Raw genomic sequence first — 23,887 nt, forward strand, 5'->3', positions numbered from 1 at the left:
CAACAACAACAACAATAATGATAATGATAATAGTAATAATAATAACGATTCTTCTGAAATTCCTGCTTCCGCTTCAGGATCCACCGCGAGCCCGTCATCCAAAACGGCCGACAACAAAAAACCCATTACTGCGCCTGACAAGCAGCAAGAGAAACAGCCTCCTTCAAGCCATGTCTCTTCTTTTATTATTGCATCAAGTGGCGGCGAAAGCACATTTGTTGGCCACTCATCTTCGTTTTCACTATTTTCTCCGCGCGGCGTGCAATGGATTCAAGCCAAATCCGGCGTCAGCAACGTCGCCGAACGACTGAGCCTCTTTCACAAGGATGAATCTTTATGCGTACAGGAAACTGGATTGTTTTCCTATTTACCGGGTATCAATGATGAATATCTGCTGCCGCCGGGTATGAATTTCGATGCGCATTCCATCAGTGTGAACGCGGCGGCGCCACCGCGACTGCCGCTGCCTCCTCGCGAGGTGACAATAAAATCCATAGATGCGGTTGTCGAAATTATTGCTCGTTTGCTCCCAATCTTTGATCGAGAAGAAATGATGCAAATTCTCGAGCGCGTTTATTCGGGAAGTCCCTATCGAGTTTTAGATTACGTTGCCATCAACGCGATCAATGCCATTGGTGTCCGATCACAAGTAATCGACCTATCAATGAAGACACAGCTCGATCCATTGTTAAGCTCGATATCGCAGACGCTTAGCGAGCCTGTGGATAGTGCGGACGGTGGCGACGGCGACGCAAATCCTCGACGGTTAAAGCATCCTAATCTTGGTGGTCCGTATCCGAATCCAGACATGCAGCGCGTGGTCGATACTAGCTGGGGATACTTTTCGAATGCGATTTATTATCTCAAAGAGATTATCTGCGGCGCGAGTAGTGTTACCGCCGTACAGGCTTTACTCAGCCTTGCTCTTTATCTAGAAGGCTCAGATTCGGCTGAGATGTCGTATATGATTGCGTCGAACGCGATTCGGATGGCGCTTTGTATTGGATTACATGTAAATACGAATGGATACGGTTTAACCGAGTCCGAAATCAATCGTCGGCAGCGCATTTTCTGGGTTTGTTACATTATCGACAAAGATATGACTTTGCGTACCGGCCGACCACCATTTATTTCGGATCAAGATGTATCAACTGAAGTTCCTACGGACGATCAAAAATCGATTGTGCCGACCGAACTTTTTATGTCACTTATTCGGTTTTCACGCATTCAATCAAAGACATACAGTCGTCTCTACTCTGCCGCCGCCTCGCAACTGTCGCAAAGCGAACTCTTGGATGCGATTGGAGAGCTTGACAAGGAATTACTAGAGTGGCGAGATTCTATGCCGCTTCGATATCGGCCTGATCATGAGATTATTGAACATGATCCACGAAAATTGGTTCATTTTTTGTATATTCATTTGACGTATTATAATTGTCTGACGGCTATTCATCGCATGTCGTTGCATCATCCAGCGTGGCGCCGGGAAATGTCGTCGTCTGCGCGCGAGATACATCGGAACCCGCGCGTATTGGCGTCGGCGGCGTTATGCGTGCAGGCAGCTCGAGCGAGTATATATCTGCTAAAGTATTTTGACAATGCGGAGCACTCGTGTGGATGGATGGTATTATATTACTCAATTACTTCGTTTGTGATGTTGTTTGCGAATTGTTTAGAGAATCCGCACCAGCCGTCATCGAGGTCAGATTTGGCGTTGATGAATTTGGTTGCTCGGTTTGTGTGGCTTGTATTAGACGGGTCCAACAACGCGAGGCTGGGAAGACGAACTATGCGGTTCATGACGGAGACGGTAAAAATCGCTACTGCTGTCATTGAGCGGGCGGAAAGGACAAAGATGTCTAGGACGTTTACGGGTATCCAAAGTCCGTCGTCGAGCAGATCAGCTTACGATGCGCAATATCAGACGACACTACAGCAGCAGCAGCCGTCTGCGTCTGCATCTGCATCTGCGCCTGCGTCTGTATCTACGATACAGACAACTGCTTATGGCGAGAATGAGATGCCGGATTTTGCGCAATCTTTGTTGTCGTCCGAGCAAACGCCTGATATAGCAATGTCTGAAGGCACGGGATCGGCATCAATTCTGGGAACGTCGAATCCAGGACAAATCAATATGCCGTACATCTTCGCTGGATCAGGGATGGGTACCGATATTCTTGGTATGTATCGCAGTTACGCGATGGACAATACAGAGTCGTCTTCGACCACTAGTGGTATGCCAGCGTCATCGTTGCAGCAGCAGCAGCAGCATCAAGCTGCGTCACCGGCTATAATTGGTATGACGCCGCCAGGTAAGGAGGCAGATAAACAAGCAATGTCATCTCTGGGCGCGATGAACGATTCAGAGAATGTAAATATGTCACCATTTGGAGTAATACCGGTCGGATTAGGCTCTGAGTCTATTATGGACGAATTCGAGTCGTCGATTATTCCGCGCGAGATGTGGAATTTCCCGACTACGTTTTCATGGGATTGGGGAACTGGAGTTACGGGTAGCGAACCTAGTGGAGGAAAAAATAGAGATAGCGACGGTCTTATTAGCGGTTCTAAATGGACGACGGCAGAAGGTCAATAGAAGAGGCTGGTAAATCTGCGGTACTCAAATAGGTGCTTAAAATAGGTCCCGAGTATTTTGTATGTCTGATCTTTTTGTGCATCTACGTACGAAGTGTAAATAAATATTAGTAGATAGTGGAGGGATAGCAATTGCTGCTACTACGCATCCCACATCTTTTTTTTTTTTCCTTTGGTCTTTGCATAGCTACATTTGAATTATCATGAGCATCGTAGCACTGTTTACAATAATCTATGTTGGGAAATCAAGAAAGTTTACCAATCCTGCTGGCAGCCCACTGAGCATAGGCGATTGGGCAGATAAGTCGGCGGCCCGCAGCGGGGGAACGCGCAGCCGTCGGGTGTCTGCAGCGCCTGAAGCAGCCCCTCAGGAAGAGAACTAGAGGATGAAAGATGAGAGTATACAAACATCCTACTTCTTTGGCTCCTCTAATTCCTTCTAGAGTCTGTCTGTCGATACACTGCGATACTGATTAGAGATACTGCGGATGCGAGCCAGTCACTGACTCACAGAATCACATCAGTCACAAGCCTCGGGAAGATGGCCGTCACAGGTGCGCGTCCTGATTGGCCGGCCGCAGGGGTGGCAACCCTGAGCACCAAACCTCGCTACATTTGGCACCGCATCCAAAATATTGTCTGCGCATAGCGGAAGAAGTCGGTGCGAGACTGGCCAATTGGAGGCGCGCAAGGGTTCGGGTTTGGGCCACAGCCTGCGCGGCGCGTCCGAAAGCCTTTTTCTTTCGCGGCCCGCTCCTTTTCTCTCTTCTTTTTGTCGTCCGTCTCGTTCCTTTTCCAGACTACTCCACCATCCTTCCGCAATGGCCGACTCGCATGTAAGTTTTGTAATCTATTGCTGTTATTGCTATTGCTGTTTTCTGTCGTGTGCGCTCGTGTGCGCTCGTGGGCCGAGTGGGCATCGTGGGCCTTGTGTGAGTGCGTGCTCGTTTCAGTGCCAGACCTTCTTCTGCCGGTGTAATGCGTTGACCCTCAATTCATCTGCGGATACATTGATTCGACTGAGTATCGTTGAGTAGAGCATGATTGCGAGATGAATTTTTTCTTCTTGAATCTCAAGTCTTCCTGGCAGTCTTTTTATCTCCCTCAGTGCAATTACGCTGCTATAGTCAATTCAATGCATTCAATTGCCTTAGGCGCATCAGATTCATTGAATACATCAAATTGCTTGCGATGCAGCAATGTTGCGATGGTTTCCTTTCCAATTCGTAGAGGCGCGAGATAGGGCAGTGCTGCACAACGTTGCGCGCGCACACTGCGTGCTTCCATCATTACCCTAGCCCGCGTATCATTCTTGTCAATTTTTTTTTTGGGTCTCCGCGGCGAGTCTGGTCTGATTTAATTGCGAGCGCACGCGACTATACAGCTTATTCTATCTTCAATGATTAGGTGCTAATATACTTTTATCTAGTTCCTCATCGACTTCTTGAGTATGCACTAAATAATATAGTAATTGCTCGTTAATCCAGCTTCTAACATTTTCTGTAGTGGGCGGTGTTTCCGCCGCCGTCTCGAAGACCGCTGCCGCTCCTATTGAGCGTGTCAAGCTTCTCATCCAGAACCAGGATGAGATGATCAAGCAGGGACGTCTCACCCAGCGTTACACTGGTATCGTGGACTGCTTCAAGCGCACCGCCGCTGATGAGGGTGTTGTCGCTCTCTGGAGAGGTAACACTGCCAACGTCATCCGTTACTTCCCTACCCAGGCTCTTAACTTTGCCTTCCGTGACCGCTTCAAGGCCATGTTCGGCTTCAAGAAGGAGGTCGATGGATACTGGAAGTGGTTCGCTGGTAACCTTGCCTCGGGTGGTGCTGCCGGTGCCACTTCGCTCCTCTTCGTCTACTCGCTTGACTACGCCCGTACCCGTCTTGCCAACGATGCCAAGTCGTCTGCTAAGGGCGGTGAGCGTCAGTTCAACGGCCTCATTGATGTCTACAAGAAAACCCTTGCCTCGGACGGTATTGCCGGTCTCTACCGTGGTTTCGGTCCCTCTGTCGTCGGTATCGTCGTCTACCGTGGTCTTTACTTTGGTCTCTACGATTCCATCAAGCCTGTTCTCCTTGTCGGCTCTCTCGAGGGTAACTTCTTGGCCTCTTTCTTGCTCGGATGGACTGTCACCACTGCCGCCGGTATCGCTGCCTACCCTCTTGACACTATCCGTCGTCGTATGATGATGACTTCCGGCCAGGCTGTCAAGTACAAGTCCTCGTTTGATGCCTTCACCCAGATCGTTGCTACTGACGGTGTCGGATCTCTCTTCAAGGGTGCTGGTGCTAACATTCTCCGTGGTGTCGCCGGTGCCGGTGTCATCTCGATCTACGATCAGCTCCAGCTTATCCTCTTTGGAAAGAAGTACTCTGGTGGCTCTGGTTAAATATGTTAGTCTAACCTATTTAATTGTGCTTTCCTGAGTTTCTTATTTTTTGTTCCATAGTTGAAGTTCGATGATACATATTTTCGTTTAATCACTGATTAGTAATAAAATACGAAATTTGTAAACTAATTGTTTTTGTATTGGTCGTAGTGTAGCATTCTTTATTTTCTTTTCCCTTTTCAGCCAGCGCTCCCTTTGCCTGACTTCTGACATGCAGCCCTTATGAAAGCGGCTGAAAAAAAAAGGCTGGTCTACAATTGCTATAAAATTGTATAATCAATGGACTCGTACAACTTAAGCGATGAGTACAGGCTCAGGAATTCAAGCAGCGGTCAGCTTCGTATCGACACAGGTGAGAAAAGGACGACATGAGCAGACATTGAGAGTATCAGGAATCACTGCGGACGAGTTCCAGCGGTTTATGCAGGATGTGGAGTACTTTGTTCCTCCTTCGGTATCCGGTTTGTATGTCATCGTCCCTTTGTTTTGAGATAGAGAAGAGCAAATAAGTTGGTTCAATGTACAATCAAGCTGACTGGAGTTTAAGAATCTTTCCAGCAAGAGTGACATATAACGCAGCCACTACAATGCTTCATATCGAGACATTTCCTTCGTTCTTGGGGAATACATTGTCATCAATAGCAGCACGCATGATTTGTACTTCTGCAGACAGTGTTGTTCAGAATCGGTCGACTCAAGCGCCTCAAGCGCAATCTGCTGATGACGATTTCAGAGTGTTTGTGAACTGGCGTATGTCGAGTTCTGCCGCACCGAAAATTGAGAAATGGCAACACTCGCATCGGGAGCCGGATGAGAGGCTTGGGTATGCTGGTGAGGAAGACATGATTCCAGCTCGACTAGTGATCGAAGGAGGATCGCCAAAAGATTACCGATTTTTGGTTGATTTGGTGAAAATGTGGCTTCTTGGATCGCAGAGTACTGATATTTGTCTTTTATCCTTGGTAGATGAAGAGCCCAGGTTCGTTATGCCACCGGTGGATTCCTGTAATCCTTCATGGGACTGGGTTGCTGCCGTGAAAGAGTTTGAAATAGAACTAAATCGACTTGGTAAGATCGTCAAGATTGAGAGAGATGGGGAAACTGTCGAATCAGAGAAACTGCTTCTGCAAGGAATAGAGTACAAAGGATATAGATGGGTTGGCGAGCTTACATGCTGGACAATTGAAACCTATCGCAAACATAATGCTTCCAATCAAATTTATTGCCAGTCGCAAATTGTATATTACATCTTCTCGCCTTAGATAAAGATTGTTCAAACGCTGACTACTTCCATATTAGGATATTTTGCGCCAATTGAAAGTCAATAATCAAAATAATGCGGCCCTTGATTTCGCTCTGTGCCTGGGTGACCTTATGCTTGAGGACGATTTGAAGCACCGGAATCTTTCAAAAGACATACCGATCCAAATAGAGATTGATATCAACAAGTTAATATCAGACATCAACTTGAATGTGATAAAGCAGAAGGCATTGATGCGATTTGCGGACTATAATAGACGAATTGCCGGTTTATGAGATCTATGAGTAACTGTGCGATTATCATCAGTCAAACATTCGATAATCAACTGCGTATTGCGATATTCTCAGTCACGGTATTCGCTCACTAGTCACTTCTAGTGTCTGTCATAATCTACCTGCTGCATATGGCCAATATGCCTGAATTATCGATCTATCATTACTTCCATGACTGCCGTATCTTCGCTGACTATGACAGAAGTGGAATCATGAGAATATGCTACTCCTCAAATGCCCCCAATCTCCACTTTATAACAACAACATATCGATTGGTATCTTGTCTACTTGCCTGTATTGTTCCAGTTGACCTTTTCGTCCGGTGCGGTCTGTGGTAATTAAAGTACTGCTAGGGAATAACTACAGTCTTGATGATGTAACATGACCCTAATTCGAATCAAATAGCTGATGCAAATTTCAAATGTGGAGAAGGGGAATCATTATCGTATTGGATTGTCTTTTTTTGCGAATTCTGAAATGTCTGTATTGAGTATCTCATTTCTAATTTAATTTGAATTTCCTGATTTCGACCTATTTACGAATGGGACTATACCACACGTGACCTCGATATAGATTTAGTCAGTAAAATTTAAATTTAGCAATGCAATCCAGACGCGGCACGACTTTTGAGGCATGTTTAATTGTAAAAGACAGTTTAGCGGATGCTTTTTGGATAATATATGACAATAAAGACAAAGACAAAGCTCTTAAGCGCTGCTTTGCGAGCGCTCCGGCACCGTGATCCTCCTCGCAGCGACTCGGCACCATCCGCCAAACGCACATCTTTATCTACGGGAACCTCGACGTCTGTCAGACGAAGACTTATGTTTCGCAGTCTTGATCCCACAATCTTAAGTCAGCATTATTTAGTCTCTGATCTTGAGCTATCAATAATCGAAGCTAGCAGCTGTCGAATTTACTCTGAATGGATGCGACACTATCATCGTCGAACAAAACTTCCGCTCCTAGATTCTCTCAACGTCTATAGCAAAGCCTTCAAGTCAAAGGCTTATTACCAAATAAAAAACGGACGAAACCCGATGTCTGAAGATCAGGTTCGACAAATACTCTATGATATGGATAAGTTGGTGGCAACCGGTCGTGGAGGAATCAGTACGTATAAATTGCGTCTTTTAACTGCGAATTTCAGTCACATTTATGGAACTGGATGTAATGGTTTATCGATGTTTTGTTTACTTCGAGGTATGTGGATGCTGAATATGAAGGAAATTGACAAGAGCAACAGTTTGAAAGACTAGAGTCTACAAACAGAAAAATGTATGATAGGAGACCTGTGAGACAGAATATGTGCTTTTCGAGACAAGTCAGTTTGCGGGCAAAGAAGGGTTTTTATGAATCAGAATTACGGAGTTTTTTTATGCATGGAAGGCTACATAGCATTATGAGATTATCTGTAAATATGTACTGTAAAATATATGATGTCAAACCCAACATACGATTTGGTCCAATTTGTAACTGCTAGTAAGCCTAGTTATTATTCGTTCGATTGTGGCTTTATTGTACATATCAGGCACGGCCATCTATGCGACATTATCTATAATGCAATTCGGTCGCTTCAGCAGTGCTGCATAGAATATGCATGGACAACTACAGCAGTAGCCGTCTGTATATTCATACTTCGCACGACGCCAGTCTGCTTAATCTCAACCGCGCAATCCAGTTCACGCAGTAATTCTGGCGGAATCCCTTCTTTTTCTTTACCGAGAATTAATACAACTTTCTCTGGAAATTTCAGCTCAGCAGTAAGAACTACGCTATCGTCTGTTTGCTCCATTCCCCATATCTTGTAACCATCAGCGCGGCATTCTTGGAGATATTTAGAAATCGACGCAACATCGACTTCTTTCATGGGCATCCATCTGTCAGCCGTGACCGCAACCGCTTGGAACTCCTTGTTTTTAGCAAAGTTCATGTCTGGAATACATAAAAGTTCCGCACCAAGAACATCTGCCAGTCGACAGATTCCTCCCAGATTCGGCGCTTTGTCAACAAGTGAGGCAAGAACAATCATTCGCCCCTTGGTAGACCGTACAGGGCGAGGTGTTGAAATTCTCGTGTTGGATTTAGTCTGCAAGGTACTGGTTGTCGTAGAAATATTGTCGGCTGTAGTTGAGATCTGAGTGAGCGCAAGTTTAGCCAAATGCTTTGTATTCTGATTCACATTTGTTTTGACAGCAGCAGCTAAGATTTGTTTCTCGGAAAACTTTGGAACACGCATAGCATCATTATTAAATGACGACATAACTAGCAACTCGTAGCTAAGTTCATATCGGGGCAGCTTCACTTGGTCGCTTACAGAGGCCGAAACAGCTCCAGATACTGACAAAATACTGAAATCGGCATTAATATCCCAAAGAATATCCTCGCCATACTTAAACGTCCCAAATGATGGACTAGCCAGCACATGCTGCTCTAGAGTCTGGACAATCGTCTTGATGCTCTCTGGTAGTGGTGATTCCATCACGATCCTCTTAATCCCCAACAGTAAAGATGTTGCACCATGACGAAGAACGGCTCTGTTGGTGGTCGCGAAGGCAATCAAGATAGGACACAACTTGTTTAAGATAGTGAGTGCCTCGTCTGCATTTTTATCGGTAAAGTTTGCTCGAGCAATAAGAACGGCAATTGTCAGAATACTATCTAGATATCTTGGCCTATCTTCCGCAACACTGAGAGGATACCAGACAGCAGAATCCAATAGTCCCTTATTTTTGCTATCTCTGTAAATCAATCGTGCAATTGTCCACTCCAAAGAAGTCCGAACCCGCGGGCTAAACTCCGAACGAAGTAATTCAAGTATACGGTTTATGTAATCAATCTGTTCAATTTCCGGAATAAAATCTGCCACCAATAGCAAAAGTTCTGATAGATGAACTCGCTGCAGTTCCGAAGCTGCTGCCTCTCCGGCATCCGGCGCAAACAAAGGAGGTGAGGCGGCATCGATCGCGTCAAGCACGGCTATTCCAAACGACTGCGAAATAGCGGCATGTCCTAAAATTGTGATAACATGAGCTTTGCTAGTCGCTTCCGGAGTGCCGGCATCAATCACCAATCCATCTGCAATGCATATCTCCACAATCGACTCGTCGATTACGAACAGATTGTCGCGGTTTTGTTGGATACAGTAGATATCGACTAAAATAGAAGCAATCCATTTCTCAGAAATAAACTTGTCGGGATATGAATTCAAAAATTCATGGAAATGAGATGCCAAAGTGGGTAGAACAAGCCGTCTGGCATAACCCATCGGTACAATCTGAGATGCGATATATGCAAGCTGGTCTCCCAACTTTTCACTAGCTGATGCATGGGCCATTATCTTTGAATGAAATAAAATCTCAATAATTGTGACTCCTATTGACTGATGTATAGCAGACGAGTTACTTCCAGCAATAGTCTCCCAGATCTGCAGATTGATTTCAAAAATATTAGTTAAAAGAGCAGCTGATAACTCGGAAGAATCAAGTAATGCCTTGATAAACTGGCAGTATAACATGAGATTATCTGCAGAATGCGTGTTGTGAATTATTTCTCCAATAGCAGTCACTATAGGGTAGAATAAATCGCTATTGTACTCAAAAGACATTCGTTTTTTACATAATGAAAACACCGATTTGCAGAGGCTGTTGAAATTTCCAGCCAACTCACGACTAAAGGATTTCTTGTTAGATACTCGCGTGACAATAACACTATAACTAAGCAGGGCATTTACCTTTGGTGAACATTTCCGAGTGAGATCGACCCATGAGCTGTCAATACAGAAGCTAATCCCTCTACGAATTCCGGTGAAAACGAGCCGATAGGAGAATCATCAGAGTCTGAAAGTAAAGAAAGTGCCGACAGCGCTCGTGCTGCCTTGTAGGTCTTGTTTGCGTCTGCAAACTGCGTCGTTAAAGCATTCATAAGAAGTCCACACAGAGTGTTTGCCAGCTGGCATGATTCTTTTCCACAGTCAGCATCGTAATCTTGGCATACAGCCTTGATCCATAAATCCAGAGTAGGAGAATCGATATTAACAATAGCATTGTAAAGTATCTCTGAGACTAGAGATGACTTTTGCGAAATGAAAAAATGCTTATTTACATCTTCAACATCACGCAGTGTGATGACAGGAACTAGAGAGCCAAGACAGTATTGGAGCTCACGCGAATAGGAGCAATCATTAATAGCGTCAAATAGAGCAATGGGTATTGTTTTGTTCAATAGTAAATAAATTCTGCAGTAGAACTTAATTTCATCGTATTTAGAATCCGGCGCTTTGGCCTGCACATATTCCTTCAGCTCAGTTTCTACCATTTCTTTGAAAGACTCGATGAGCTGAGGTGCGAGCCACTCAATGCTGTTAGTGACTGCTTCGCTTGCGCTCTCATAACTCTCTAACGCAGTTCTCGTAAACTGTTTCGGAGATATGCGTTTATCACACATCAATAATCGGATCTTGCTGACATATAGGGTTACAGCACGCTTTAGAGTAGCGTTCTCAAACTTCAACAATAAAAGCTTGCACAGTCTTGAATTGGTGCTTTCTCCAAGACTATCTTCGACGCGAGGTTTAGCTTGTCTGTCGTGGCAAAAAGAGTGAATTCCACGTAGCGTATATACAAGTAGAGCCTCAAATTTCTTTTTCCCGCCATCCTGAGCGATTACATCAAGAGTGCTGTTTATAATAGGAACGGGTTTCTCAAATGCAAGTAAAAGACGGAAAACAAAATTACTTATAAGTTCTCCATGTGCACAGTAATGTTTCTGATTACCAAAAATATCGGTAGTAAAAAATGACGCTTGACCGATAAAAGCAAAAAGAATATCAACTAATTCAAAGTAAGAGTCCTGAAATGCATGCAGTTGAGTTGACGACAGATTCAGTATAAACTTTGCAACCTCAATTCTGACTGACGATAAAGAAGAGTTTAGCCCTAGGCGAATCAAAGCCATGCTCCACATGATCGGGATAGTTGGCTCATTCTGCGATTTGGGCTCGGATAAAAGATAAAGCAAGTCTGTCAGAGAAGCTCGTGCCTGATGCAGAGAGGCGTCAATAGCGATTATTTTTGCCAGAGTGAAAAATTTGGACCAGAGGCGTAGAAGTTGAGAACGTCTGTTCGTAGTAAATACCAGAACTCTTTTAATAACCAGTCAGAAAGAATTAAAGATGAAGCAATCACTGTGATCAATAAACAGAAACATACCCAGGGATATTCACATCACAAGAAATTAGATTGAGACTCTCTTCCATTATAAAGAGACATAATTTGCGTCGCTCTGGCGATCCATCCATTAGATTATCGGCCAAATCAGTCCAGTATGACGGTGTAGCGATCAGATCTTGAAATTTTTCCGTTTCGGTAAAAGTACTTTGCTCAACCACTGCCGTCAGAAAATAAAAGGCCTGTGTCGAATAAGTAGCCATGTGAAGCGACAGGCCGGAGATTAAAATCGGAACCGACTTTTGGCTTAGAAAGTTATTCAGTATCTGAGAGGTTAACAGTAGTCGACTAGCGCTTCGTGCAATTGTTTTATTGGTCACATATTGAAAGACATATATTAATGTCGAAATATCTTGTAAGACACCTTCGTCAAGTTTAACAAATTTCGCGTCAAAAAAGAGGTCGTCCAAGTAATGAAACGCGGAAGAAAGCTCATATGTCTTGCCGGACGTACTGGAATCTCTGGTGGTATTTAGTGACAATAATAGCTGAGAAATAAAAGCCTCAGATGCTTTATCAAAAGATAAATCATCTGTAGACAGCGCATCCAATGTATCCCACGCGATTGAAGCAAGCGCTTCATTGCACCGTAAGACTAGTTGCTTTCCAATTGTTTCTGGAAGCTCGCGAGTAATTCTCGAAGCAGCTTCTATTTTCGAATTGCCATTCTCGTAAACAAAATCTTGCGAGAAATTAAATAGATTTTTTTGCACAATCGAACTTTTTGTTTTAATGTCATCTGTTACTAGATTATTTTCTGCCTTATTTCGAAATTGACTGAATAGCACAATAACACATGTAACTGTATCTCCTAGCTCATTATCACTGCAAATATCGAGATTTGAGCTAAGCCTTACAGCAAGGTCTAGGCATTCATTCTGTGACAAGCATTTAATAATAGTAATCAAATCTGAGGAAGAAGGCATTGTTGACTGAGAGATCGATAGAATTCTCCTATTTGACTTGGATGTATGATCTGATCTTCCAAGTTGCTGTTCGTCACTGTCATCGAGCGCGAAATCTTAGGACAAAAATACCTTCATAGTAGTATCAATAAATTGTCTTTTATTTTGGTATAAGAATTGAAAATCAGATTTATGAAATGAATAGTATAAATGCTACTGCTACTTCGAATCAAAAATTTTTAAGCCGCACTCATCGCCAGCTATGAAGTTTACGAATACTTCATCTCACTATATTCCTATAGCTTGCCATATCTAACATAAACTACGGAATAGATTTATTTTGGTTATCGGATAGATGGTAATTGCTCAAAATTATGTCCATAAAATAAATGTAGAAAATGATAACAATAGTATCGCATCTACAATGTGATAAAAATATAACCCAACCTATACCCATTCCGTCCAATATCGAGAAAAAAAACAATAAAAGACGACAAAATTAAAATAATCTTTGTCCTCACCTCTTCGACCTGGAAAAAAAATTAAAAAAAAACACAAAACCATACGTCGTATCCTTTAATCAAATGAAAATCACAATTATTTCGCAACCCAAACTTTTTAAAACAAATATCAATATAACAAAAACCAATAGAAATCCAAAAGTGTGAGGTAAAAAAAGAAAAAATTCATAAAAGTGCTTGAAAGCATAATCAAAGAGGAGTATCCCCAAATATCATCCAAAGAACAAAAACAAAAAATAAACAGTAATATACTATTGTATATGAAGCACGTGAAAAAAAGGAACTGAAATTTTTTTATAATAGCTCGAAACGCAAGTCAAGACGGAGAAACGATTTTTTTTTTGGAAAGCGAGTAATCACAAACTAGAGGCACCAGCTTAATCAACAGGCAGCAGCAGCAGGCCCAGCCCATGTCGGAATTATAGGCTCGAAAACACAATAATTGCAGTTGCAATGGGCTGAGTAGCTAGACACTAGGCCGCGATGCATATGAGGAGCTTGGTGCATAAGAAATTGCTGGTGCTGCTGGTGTTGTTGATGTTGCTGGTGCTGGTGCTGCAACTGAAACTGTTGCTGCTGTGGCGCATAGTACGAGCCTTGGAAGTAACGATAAGGAGCCTGCGCACCCGCACAGTTACTATATTGACTATTATGATAGCCAGGTCGGTGCTGCGACAGAGAATCTTGGCTATATCTATGATCAAACCAAGTATCAGCAGAGGGCTGAGAGTGCAGAGGCGAGACCTGAGAACGAACTGAGGGCGAGATCTGAGAAACACAGGCAGCTGATTTTTCAGAAGCATGCGCAGAGTACTCAAACCAGTAGCTATTCCATTTATTCCAGACAATAATGTCATCTTCATGAAGATTCAACTGCCAGTCAATCAGTTTCAACCACGCCGACTCAACCTTAGTGAGCTCGTTGATGGGCAATCCTGTCACTTCACCCCACGATTTGTTGGTAAAGGTATTATCATCGTTGAATTTGTTGGCCAAAATCAACGAAACAATTAGCAGATGATACTGCGCCGAGTGATCGGTTGAAGAAGGCATTTGCAGACCACATCTCTTGCTCAAATAGACGAGCGCCAGGATGATTGTCGATCCGGGTAGCCGTGTTGAAGAGAGAAGCTGATGAGTGAACTTGATCAAAGCCGTCGATGGAGGACTCTTGAAACCCATAATGGTAGATGACATGGAGCACAAAAACTCAGCCATTATGTCTATGCTGTAATCCAGCTTAGAAGAAACACCACCAGTCCTTGTCTCTGGAGCCGGCGCCACATTTTTTATCTCCTCAAAGCTGAGTGGCCTCTGCAAACCCATCTCGGCACTGCGCTGAGAAGAAATAGAATAACCAGAGTCATAACCAGAGTCATTATACGGTGATTGCTTTTTTGAAGGGGCGGCTGGACGCTGTACAGCACGTCTGCCCCACGAGTCTTCATCAGGCTTGTGCTGGCTGACATCTTGACCCCACTGCTGCGCGTTGTGGAAGGCATTTGAAATATCAGAAATCCCCTTTTTTTGCTGACCAAACCAGGAAGAATACTGGTCGGCGTTTACCTGGCTAAGAGGTCGTTGCAGCTTCAAGGCGGTATACTGTGCGGCAGTCACCAATGGTACTTGGGAGGCAACACCGCAGTTGGAATACGGGGCCATTATAGGAGGTGGATGAACTCCGAGCTGAGGATAAGGTAGATGGGCTCGCTGGTGCGAGACAGGGAAGTAGTAGTCGGCATGACTGGTTGGTTCCGAAATGCAAAAAGCACCAGGTGCGGCAAATGTGGCAACCATGTCGAGAGTGCAAGCGTCACTACTTTCAAGTCAGACTACAGTGTACTCAAAGAAAAGAAAAAGAAGAATCAATACACACCTAATGCGGTATAGAAGAGGAAAGAAGAGGATAAAAGTCCAACTAGGGGGAAGTGCAACAAAGCACTGGATGAATGACACGCAAAATCCGCAAAGCTAATACATTTATCGGCCAGTAAACCAGGAAACAGGCGTATCTAAAAAAACCGAAGCGAAACGCAAGAAGAGCCACGAGACGTTGCTAGAGTAGCAACGATGTGGAAACGGAGCTGACGACTAGGCAGTCTTATAAAAGCTGCTCCATGTATTAAGCGGAGAGAGTCCGAGCGAGACCGAAGACCGACGACGTTCAATGAAGAAGTGCCGGAAAAGAAAGAAGAGGCAAGCTGGAATTGCTGACGGTCGAAAGACCACGCAAGAAGAAGAGGAAGAGGAAGAGGAAGAAAAATAGGAAGGAGAGGATGTGAAGAGAATAAGCTTAAGTGGTGGCAAGGTCGGGCTGAAAATCTCTACCAGAATGCACTTGACAACGGCACACTTATGCCAGTGCCACAAACTTACCCCAACCCTATATTATATAATGATAATAGGGCTGAGCCCTAACATAAAGTTATGTGACTGCGAAATAGACGCGCCGCGTTGGTGAGTGTCCGAGAACATCATCGCCCAGTATTCACCTTGATTCATTCAAAGATTCACAGACAATCCCTACATCACCACATACATACTATTCATAATGTCCGAGACCGCCATTTCATACGGTTAGTTTTGCTGTCTGTGTTGTTTCCGGAATTATTTTTGTTATGTCACTATCAAACCGAACTAATCCTGGAATCCCGCTACAAAAACACGTACTAATTCTGGTTAAATAGCTGCTCTCATCCTCGCTGATGCTGAGATCGAGATCTCGTCCGACAAGCTTCTGTCGCTGACTAAGGCCGCTGGTGTTGAGGTCGAGCCTGTACGTTATTCAACATGGCGCAGTTTGTCTGTTTGATTGCTGTTATTGACTCAAATATTAGATCTGGGCTAGCCTTTTCGCTAAGGCCCTCGAGGGAAAGGACATTAAGGACCTGCTCACTAACGTCGGCTCCGTTGGATCTGCTCCCGCCGCTGGTGGTGCCACCGGTGGTGCCACTGCCGAGGTCGCCGCTGAGGAAGTCGCTGAGGAGAAGGAGGAGGAGAAGGAGGAGTCTGATGACGATATGGGTATGTGAACTTTCTACATTTGAGGTTACTTGAATTATAATACTAACTTGATTATTTGCAGGATTCGGACTATTCGACTAAACGATGTCTTTTGTGTGCTTTGAGTTTTGAAATACGATAAAAGGATAGTTGTATTTGTATATATCAATTCAGTATCTTGCGGCGTATGACCGACCGAATTGAGCTATTCTAGCTATTTTGAAGAGCCTTTATTTGTCTCCTGATTGCTGAGGGCTACTCGTATTGTAGAATATTACTGTACTTTTGTAATTTGAACTTGTAACCAAGCACGTACTTAAGTACGTCCGATTCAGAAAGATCCCACCTTAGTCCATATTTTTGAATCACTATACTACATTTGGTGTACAATTCCCAGACAGATTTTAGGATTGCCACCAATATTCACAATACATTGGGTCATTAATAAGAAGGTGGCTGAATGTAAATGGCAATTGCTGTTTGTGAGAGTTAAAGCGTAGTAAATGAAATGAAGGAGTTGGGAGAGAATAGAAACCTGTCGTCGACATCCTCTCCCTCACCTTCACTTCCCTTTCCTTTTTTCTATCTTAGTTTGATTTTCTTTTATTTTTTTCATTTACCTTTACCGTTACCCTCGCTTCCTTTAAAGCCTTTCAACGATCAAGGTGAGATCAAGCTTTCGTCTTTCTATCGTTGGTAGATGATTCGTAGACAGCCCTACTATTTTATTCTATGCGAAAGTCTTAGGACTCTGTCTTATGTTGTAGAGCTTTTGTTGTGATCGTATAGCTGTATCTCAGAGTTCTTCCCTTTTTGCCGTACTGATTGGAAATGTAAGAGCTGTTTTTTAGCCACTTACACTTTAAAGTCGGTATTATTATCTGGTCTTGATGCGAACGTAAAATAGTCTGGCCAATTTTGCTGCAGCAACTGTTTTAGTAGCGGGATCAAAGGTTGAAAATTTAGTATAACAGTCCACAGAAACCAAACTGTTATCGTACGCTGATGTACCCTTTCCTAGATTGGTAGGTAATCCTGCAAATCTTTATGAAGGGTTGGCTAGGTATAGGCAACGAGTAAAGCTGTTTATAAGGTTTATGTTTAGAAATACTAGCAGACCAGTATGTAATACACGTGTAGGGTACGTAATAGCAAATGCCTCTTGGTATGTGAAATGTCGAAGGTGGTATGTGTTTCGTTATATGTCCGACTCGGCGATGCCATGTTTCGCGATTGTGGTTTGTGTAAGCTTAAATCACGTGCCAATTAACTTTGGATCTTGTACGAGGCTCGCGTACGAAGTTGTGGCTGTCGCTTAACAAAGTTTGTCGTCCGAGGTCAACCGCCCATATCTTTCCCATCACTGAACTGACAAGGAAACCCTCGCGTATCCGAGTAAGTATCTCGCGTACAATAACCTCCTCTTCAAACAAAGTGGTCGATGTTAGATATACTAACCGTGGAGTGTTTACATTCTTTATTTTCAATATATATGAAGGAGACGGAAACTCCATTGGTGTAGTGAGCGATATCTCCTAACAGCCAGTATATATTAAAGCAGCGTTTTTTACTGCAACTCTGAATTAAACAGCTGGCAGAGTTTTTACAGACCGGGCAATAAGGTAAGAACGTGTAGGCATATTCTTGACGAAACAGAAACTGCGCAGAGGATAAGATCGAATCTCGGACGTCTCTCTTGCGCACCCTCAAGTTTCACCTGCAGACCGTGCTTGAATGCAGTGGGCAACCATATCGCTCACTAGCCAACAATATACGAGGGATCGACGAGAGGATGCCTAAAATATCCGCCTGCGTTTATCGATATATTCTAAGACATATAATAACTATATAGCTCTAGAGGTACGGCTTTGACTCTGTATGAGAGAGAAAAACACCTGCATAACCACCGTCAACGCTAGCCTTATTCACGAGAGCTAAGACCGATTTAATACTGTCTTCTGCGCTACCAAGGCCTTCGAAGGTGGGCGAATATTGCTTAAACTTCGCGAACATAGCCATAGCCAACTGGCCGTCCGCCTCCGTTTCTATCATAAACGTTAGTGACAAGCATTCCATTTCAGTTGTGAAGACAAAAACATACGAATGTCAAGAATGCCGGTGTCTACGGCACCAGGGCATATAGCCATGCAGAGGACGCCTTTCTCACGGTACAAGGCGCTGAACTTGGCAATGGCCATATTGAGAGCCGACTTGCTCATTGCATAGGACGTGGCTTGGTAGATATCGGCTTTGAGTGTCATCTCAGGGTCAGACATACCCGAGGAGATGGCAATCACTTTCTTCGCATGACCTTTCAGAATCAAAGGCATAAAAGCATTGAAAAGATGGACTGGACCGATAGTATTGACTCGGAAGTGTTCGATCAAATCTTCTTCGAGACCTTTTGGATCGCGGCTTCTGTGGAGGAATAATTAATCCTAAATCATCTAGAGATCCCAAAAATTCTGGGGACTCTGCCTAAAACTTACAAAGTATCAAAGCCAACCAAAGCAGTCTTAGCTTGAAGCGCCGCATTGGCCATGACATAATCAAGGGTGCCATTGGTTTTCTCAGCAACATACTGAGCAGCTTTCTACAAACTCTTCAGGTCAGTTTTGACTTTCGCTTTAACTTATTGTTCATAAGCGGACTTCGTTAGCGTACCTCTAATGCAATTGGATCCGTAGTATCAGCCTGAATGATATGGATATTTTTCCGGCCGATTTCAACGGCAACTTTAGACTCGACAGCAGCTTTATCGCGGACGAGGCCGAAAATGGTATTAGACGGGTCTTCAGAGAGCTGGCGGACGAGCTCGAACTAGATCAAGTGTGTGTATTAGTTTCACGAGTCTTATCTATCATGATAGGGATGAGAGCGTACGCCAAGGCCACGCGAGACTCCGGTAATAACCCAGGAAGACATTGTGACGGTTTATACAATAAAGCGTAGATATATCGTAAAATAATTGTTAGTTATTGGGTTGGTTATTTATTCTTATATCGACTCGACTCTAAATCTGTCTACTCGCCTTTGTCGATTACAAATTCAGAGATTCACACTATTACAAATCATACGCTTACTGAAACAATTATGAATCAAACAATCACTTTGTTACCAATACTTTAAATTCTCCGTCTGTCTAAAAGCAGAAAGATAAACGGGTGAGACATGCTTAGAAATGCATTCATTATTAATACTTGTGCCACGGCCCTTTTTACGCGCTTGGCAAGAAAAGGCAAGGAAAGAAAGAAGAGTAGGAACAGGTGCACAAGATAACTTGGCAACTTGGAGTCGAGAGATAACGAGCAAAACGGACTGGACGAGCCTACTACTACTACGTACAGCATTCTTAGAAAAACAGAGTAGTTCAAGAACACAAGAATATCTCAGGGCAGAAACGTCGTTATAGAAAGTCCTTTACTTAAGTGCGATGCATGTCGCTTCACGATTATTTGATGACCCAACATAGCCGACCGCCAGGTTGGCGACAACTCCTTTGACGATCAACCGTGTCTGACAGTGCACAAAATAGAAAGGGATTTTATTTGCGTCATTAATGGGCCTTTTCATAAATGGGCGCGCACCTATCCAGTTCCCGTTCACACGATTGAACTAAGTAGGTATGCCTTTATGAGAAGTCACGTGAGATGGTTTAAGTGGAAGCACACGCGTATAATAATTTTGCACGCCACATTCGCACCGACTCGTGCTGTTCAGTTATATATCTAGAATCAGCATTTTTCAAATATTAGCTGTATCTGTGTTATTTAGAAGCAGCTATCTACAGAAACGGAGCTATGCAGGTGTTTATTAACACCGCCAAAGACACCATCAGCAATGAAAACTTGTTTCGTTTAGCTCTGTCTGGCATCTGTGGAACTACTAGTATAGCATGTTGGGTCGTGCTCCTGGTTCCCCAGCTTATTGATCAATGGAAACTGAAATCGTGTGTATTTTTCAACATATTACTTGTGAATGCGGATCAGCTAACGATGTTTCCAGATCAGAGGGCGTGTCGTTGGTGTTTCTGATCGTATGGTTCTTGGGAGATATTGCAAATCTGATGGGCGCACTTTGGGCAGATCTATTGCCGAACGTGGTTTTACTTGCGGTCTGGTTCTGTTTTGCAGATGCTTTTGAGCTTTCTTCTGCGATTTACTATCGCTTCTTTTACACACCTGAGCGTCATGCCGAGCCCAGCTCGGCGACTGGCCCTCAGCTACTTTCTGGCATGAACGATGCCGAGTCTTTGGATAATGTACCTTTGGTGGAATCTGAGATCGACGAACCTAGGACTTCAAAATCCAAATCTAGCGTCTGGATCAGATATTGCTTGCCTGTATTGGGAGTGTTACTTATTGGCACCATCGGATTTCTTTTTTCGGGCAGTCCCAAGGACAACGACGAGACTGGTAACTCTGACATCGATAGTCCGATTGCCTTAGGTCCTCAGGTTTTGGGATACATGTCTGCGATGCTCTATCTTACTGCGCGTATTCCACAGATTATCCAAAATTATCGCAAACAGTCTGTGTATGGTCTCTCACTTCTTTTTTTCATCTTTTCTACTTGCGGAAATATCACATATGCAGCGCAGATTTTACTGTTTAGCACTGAATCTCGTTATATTGTGTTAAATATGTCGTGGCTTTTAGGATCACTTGGTACAGTCAGTCAGGATGCTATCATTTTTACGCAATTTTACATTTATAGAGAGAGACGGAAGAACGTGCTTGGTATTCCATTAAATAACGAGAGTGCTCTTTCTGAAAGCGATTAATAGAAATTGATTGGTTATCATATTTTGTTTCGAGTTTTGTTTTTGTTTTTGTTTTGGTTTTGATTCGGCATTTTTGTATCATAATTTGGCTTTTCTGATGGCTTACACAGGTTGCAAGTTTTCTTTCACGCATGAAATTTCATAATTTCATTTCCAATAGATATTTTTTTTCCTTTTGTTTTGTAATATCACCTATTTGAACGTGGTCATTTATTTCTTTAGAATCAATGGTGAATCTATTAACTTCCAAAGCTCTTGCTCAATTATATGATACAATCACATTGTGAAAGAACAGAAGCAGTGATACCTCCCAAATTTGATATAAAATTGAATTATATATATGCGTATACATCTACTGACAATCTGACATCTTGAAAACACCAACCCTGCTCCACAACCCAAAAAGACTCAAATTAATAAGAAAAACACACACACACACACACACACACACACACACACACACATACTAGGCGCAACATCATTATACATAGACAGCCTTTATCTGCGAAAAATCCATAGACTCCAGTTAGCGACAGCAAAACAAAAAAAGACAGTTCAGTTTCAAAGAATTTCAAAATCCATGGGCAAGAAGAAATAAATTTATAGCGTTTGTCACACGCGCACCAAAATTCCTCAAGACCATAACGTAACGATTTGGAATATTCATTTTAGTCTTTTTGACTTTACGCCTTAGCAAACTCGACTTGCGCGGTGAGGCAGGTAATTTCGGTATAGTCCTCCTTGTATGCTCGGGCGATAACATTGTATTTTCCCTTGAATTTCAAACCGTGTCAGTATACCGCAACACTCATTAGTATAGCCAAAAATGAAATACTCACAGGAGGAATCTCGCCAGGAAGCTCGACCGACTTTGCAAATTTGATAACACCGCGGTCCAATGGGCACGACTTGTCAGCCTTTCCTAGCTGCTCGCAAAGGTCAATAGTCTCCTTGACGAGACGGATGAAGCCGTAGCGAACCTCGACCTCGACGAAGGCACCCTCAGTGATCGTCTCGGCAAGGAACCCTTCGCCCTCTATGAACAAATCAGCGCCCTTTTTAGGAGGATTTGGGTTGATTTTCAAGTAGGTGATCTCAAGTAGCTGCGGAGCATCCAAGTCGCAAATCAGCATGGGAGACTGTCCCGGGACCGGCTTAGTCGGAGCGCTTCCCAGAGGCTCTGCAGACATGAGCTCGAACGGCAGAGGCGCCTGCTGAACCGAGACAGCATGTACTGAGAGTGCCAAGGCAGCAAACGCAGAAAGAAGCGAGAACTTCATTGTTTGTAGGTGCTATAGTATGCGAAAAGCTGAAGAAGGGGTGGCAAGTTACTCGCTCTTCGTGACAAAACTGATGGATACGGCCCAGTCTGAGGCACAGACACAACCCTAAACCTTAGTCTGCGATAAGCTGCAGCCAAATGATAAATAAGGGTCTTGTACCATACTAAACCAGCGCACGCCATTATACTACGTCATTCGTTATAGAGATGGTGGACTTTATTTGAATAATGAAAAAACCAACATGCTGTGGATCACGGCTTGGACCTGCTGGCACGGCCGGCACTTATTCTGTCTCGAAGTAAATGTAAATAGCAAATAAAAGCCACATTCCTTCGCAACCTATTTAATATATATGCGTGTTCGAATGCAATCATTAGACTGCGCAAAGCCTGTTGCTCAACAGTATACTGACTTGCATAGCAGAGTCAGTACACAAGTTTCTATTCAAAGTTGACCTCGGTGTCGATTTGATCATCGAAAACCGACGACATAATTTCAGTGATACAGTCGGCATTCAGCATTTGTCCATGAAGTGCATAGAGCTGGCGCGAATATCGCTCCAAGAAATCAGCTGCCGACTCTGGAAGTGTTGCTACTACAGTAGCTGGATTTCCAGAAACAATTGAAAACGGGGGAATACAGACTGTCGACGGGATTACCGCCCCATCACGTACAACAACACAGTCCTTAATGATTGCAAATTTATCAACTATGCAGTTCTTTCCTATCATGATGTATGATCCTAGAGAGGCTGCCTCAACAACAGTGCCGCTGCCTATTGATACAAAATTACCAATCTGTACTGGATAATATGTAAGAGCTCTAAAAAAACCGCGTAAGCCAGAAAAAGAAATAGATTGAAATAAAAACATCTGGGTGGCATACCCCTTATAAATTTTGAAAGGAGGCCGAAGTAATACCTGCTTATCCAAAAAAGCATAGCGTCCAATACTCACTGATGCCGAAGATGAGGCACTCGTTGATACACGCTTCAAGTCTCCTCTAATAACGCATTCAGGCAACACTGTTGATCTTCCTCCCATAAGAATATGCTGTGATCCAGCAATAACCGCATTGCGAGAAATTCTGTTTCCAGATTCCTGTTATTAGTCATTAGTAATCATGGTCTGTCAACAATGACTTGAATCAAATACCTACGGTTTCGATATATCCAGCGCGTGTCTGCCTATGAGCCATTGAGTTTGCAGTCCGGCGTCGAACCGAGAAGAAAAGACAACAGTTGACAGTGAGTCAAAAAAAACTTGCAGTCATTCAAATAATCACTCTACTACCGAATCTCGTATAGATGAGGCATAGGGTGAAGGACCTGCGTAGGTGAGGTCGGATTTTACGCGTGGACAAGACGAAGAGAGGAGCAATTAGGTTGTTTCACAGGTGGCTTTAGTAAGCAGCCAGAATTATGGATGGATATCTCAAAAACATAATTCCGACGGAAATCAAAAATTAATAGAAACTCACACTAGCATTGTAATTTTATTAACGAGCAATTAATTATAATACCAGTGCAGCTGAAGCAGTATCATATCTAATATTCGATTTGCGTAATACTTAATTTTGAGGGTTAGGGTATAAATGTAAATATTTACAAAAGATCATTTTGGGACTACTTTTACACAAACAGA

General features: G+C 43.3%; 11 protein-coding genes across 11 annotated transcripts; 6 read left to right on the top strand and 5 right to left on the bottom strand.

Moving 5' to 3' along the window:
- Nucleotides 1-47: 47 nt before the first annotated feature.
- V2V93DRAFT_375507 (fungal-specific transcription factor domain-containing protein) lies at nucleotides 48-2,853 on the top strand. Its single transcript, XM_066911515.1, has one exon. The coding sequence runs from the start codon at nucleotides 407-409 to the stop codon at nucleotides 2,594-2,596; it is 2,190 nt and encodes a 729-aa protein (XP_066763506.1). The 5' UTR covers nucleotides 48-406; the 3' UTR covers nucleotides 2,597-2,853.
- A 460-nt stretch (nucleotides 2,854-3,313) lies between these two features.
- On the top strand, nucleotides 3,314-5,199 carry V2V93DRAFT_375510 (mitochondrial carrier domain-containing protein). The gene is made up of 3 exons (XM_066911516.1): nucleotides 3,314-3,431; nucleotides 4,025-4,043; nucleotides 4,102-5,199. Exons 1-3 carry the CDS (start codon nucleotides 3,417-3,419, stop codon nucleotides 4,986-4,988), a joined length of 921 nt encoding a protein of 306 aa, XP_066763507.1. The 5' UTR covers nucleotides 3,314-3,416; the 3' UTR covers nucleotides 4,989-5,199.
- A 90-nt stretch (nucleotides 5,200-5,289) lies between these two features.
- On the top strand, nucleotides 5,290-6,524 carry V2V93DRAFT_361121 (uncharacterized protein; the record flags this gene model as incomplete). Its single annotated transcript, XM_066908152.1, has 4 exons — nucleotides 5,290-5,340; nucleotides 5,365-5,453; nucleotides 5,662-6,226; nucleotides 6,288-6,524. The coding sequence occupies 4 exons, from the start codon at nucleotides 5,290-5,292 to the stop codon at nucleotides 6,522-6,524; spliced, it is 942 nt and encodes a 313-aa protein (XP_066763508.1).
- A 677-nt stretch (nucleotides 6,525-7,201) lies between these two features.
- Nucleotides 7,202-7,780, top strand: V2V93DRAFT_382615 (uncharacterized protein; the record flags this gene model as incomplete). The annotated part of the gene is made up of 1 exon (XM_066912160.1): nucleotides 7,202-7,780. The coding sequence occupies one exon, from the start codon at nucleotides 7,202-7,204 to the stop codon at nucleotides 7,778-7,780; it is 579 nt and encodes a 192-aa protein (XP_066763509.1).
- A 112-nt stretch (nucleotides 7,781-7,892) lies between these two features.
- V2V93DRAFT_375520 (uncharacterized protein) lies at nucleotides 7,893-12,878 on the bottom strand. The gene is made up of 3 exons (XM_066911517.1): nucleotides 11,732-12,878; nucleotides 10,255-11,664; nucleotides 7,893-10,192 (listed from the first exon to the last, which is right to left on the bottom strand). Exons 1-3 carry the CDS (start codon nucleotides 12,673-12,675, stop codon nucleotides 8,098-8,100), a joined length of 4,449 nt encoding a protein of 1,482 aa, XP_066763510.1. The 5' UTR covers nucleotides 12,676-12,878; the 3' UTR covers nucleotides 7,893-8,097.
- Nucleotides 12,879-13,556: 678 nt separating this feature from the next.
- Nucleotides 13,557-15,451, bottom strand: V2V93DRAFT_350725 (uncharacterized protein; the record flags this gene model as incomplete). Its single annotated transcript, XM_066907971.1, has 3 exons — nucleotides 15,052-15,451; nucleotides 13,814-14,991; nucleotides 13,557-13,771 (listed from the first exon to the last, which is right to left on the bottom strand). The coding sequence occupies exons 2-3, from the start codon at nucleotides 14,970-14,972 to the stop codon at nucleotides 13,557-13,559; spliced, it is 1,374 nt and encodes a 457-aa protein (XP_066763511.1). The 5' UTR covers nucleotides 14,973-14,991; nucleotides 15,052-15,451.
- A 227-nt stretch (nucleotides 15,452-15,678) lies between these two features.
- Nucleotides 15,679-16,421, top strand: V2V93DRAFT_375523 (ribosomal protein P1). Its single transcript, XM_066911518.1, has 4 exons — nucleotides 15,679-15,751; nucleotides 15,863-15,951; nucleotides 16,013-16,199; nucleotides 16,261-16,421. The coding sequence occupies exons 1-4, from the start codon at nucleotides 15,727-15,729 to the stop codon at nucleotides 16,278-16,280; spliced, it is 321 nt and encodes a 106-aa protein (XP_066763512.1). The 5' UTR covers nucleotides 15,679-15,726; the 3' UTR covers nucleotides 16,281-16,421.
- A 1,611-nt stretch (nucleotides 16,422-18,032) lies between these two features.
- On the bottom strand, nucleotides 18,033-19,103 carry V2V93DRAFT_382619 (uncharacterized protein; the record flags this gene model as incomplete). The annotated part of the gene is made up of 5 exons (XM_066912161.1): nucleotides 18,033-18,223; nucleotides 18,280-18,596; nucleotides 18,668-18,771; nucleotides 18,843-18,998; nucleotides 19,062-19,103. The coding sequence occupies 5 exons, from the start codon at nucleotides 19,101-19,103 to the stop codon at nucleotides 18,033-18,035; spliced, it is 810 nt and encodes a 269-aa protein (XP_066763513.1).
- A 757-nt stretch (nucleotides 19,104-19,860) lies between these two features.
- Nucleotides 19,861-21,267, top strand: V2V93DRAFT_339722 (PQ loop repeat family protein). Its single transcript, XM_066907780.1, has 2 exons — nucleotides 19,861-20,127; nucleotides 20,184-21,267. The coding sequence occupies exons 1-2, from the start codon at nucleotides 19,979-19,981 to the stop codon at nucleotides 20,959-20,961; spliced, it is 927 nt and encodes a 308-aa protein (XP_066763514.1). The 5' UTR covers nucleotides 19,861-19,978; the 3' UTR covers nucleotides 20,962-21,267.
- Nucleotides 21,268-21,302: 35 nt separating this feature from the next.
- Nucleotides 21,303-22,462, bottom strand: V2V93DRAFT_93562 (ML domain-containing protein). The gene is made up of 2 exons (XM_066912828.1): nucleotides 21,801-22,462; nucleotides 21,303-21,734 (listed from the first exon to the last, which is right to left on the bottom strand). The coding sequence occupies exons 1-2, from the start codon at nucleotides 22,239-22,241 to the stop codon at nucleotides 21,645-21,647; spliced, it is 531 nt and encodes a 176-aa protein (XP_066763515.1). The 5' UTR covers nucleotides 22,242-22,462; the 3' UTR covers nucleotides 21,303-21,644.
- On the bottom strand, nucleotides 22,445-23,768 carry V2V93DRAFT_407477 (trimeric LpxA-like protein). The gene is made up of 3 exons (XM_066912685.1): nucleotides 23,403-23,768; nucleotides 23,130-23,344; nucleotides 22,445-23,066 (listed from the first exon to the last, which is right to left on the bottom strand). Exons 1-3 carry the CDS (start codon nucleotides 23,439-23,441, stop codon nucleotides 22,685-22,687), a joined length of 636 nt encoding a protein of 211 aa, XP_066763516.1. The 5' UTR covers nucleotides 23,442-23,768; the 3' UTR covers nucleotides 22,445-22,684.
- Between the last annotated feature and the right edge of the window lie 119 nt (nucleotides 23,769-23,887).

Source organism: Kockiozyma suomiensis, assembly GCF_038497685.1.
Source record: "Kockiozyma suomiensis strain NRRL Y-17356 unplaced genomic scaffold V2V93scaffold_16, whole genome shotgun sequence".
NCBI classification, from domain to species: Eukaryota; Fungi; Ascomycota; class Lipomycetes; order Lipomycetales; family Lipomycetaceae; genus Kockiozyma; species Kockiozyma suomiensis.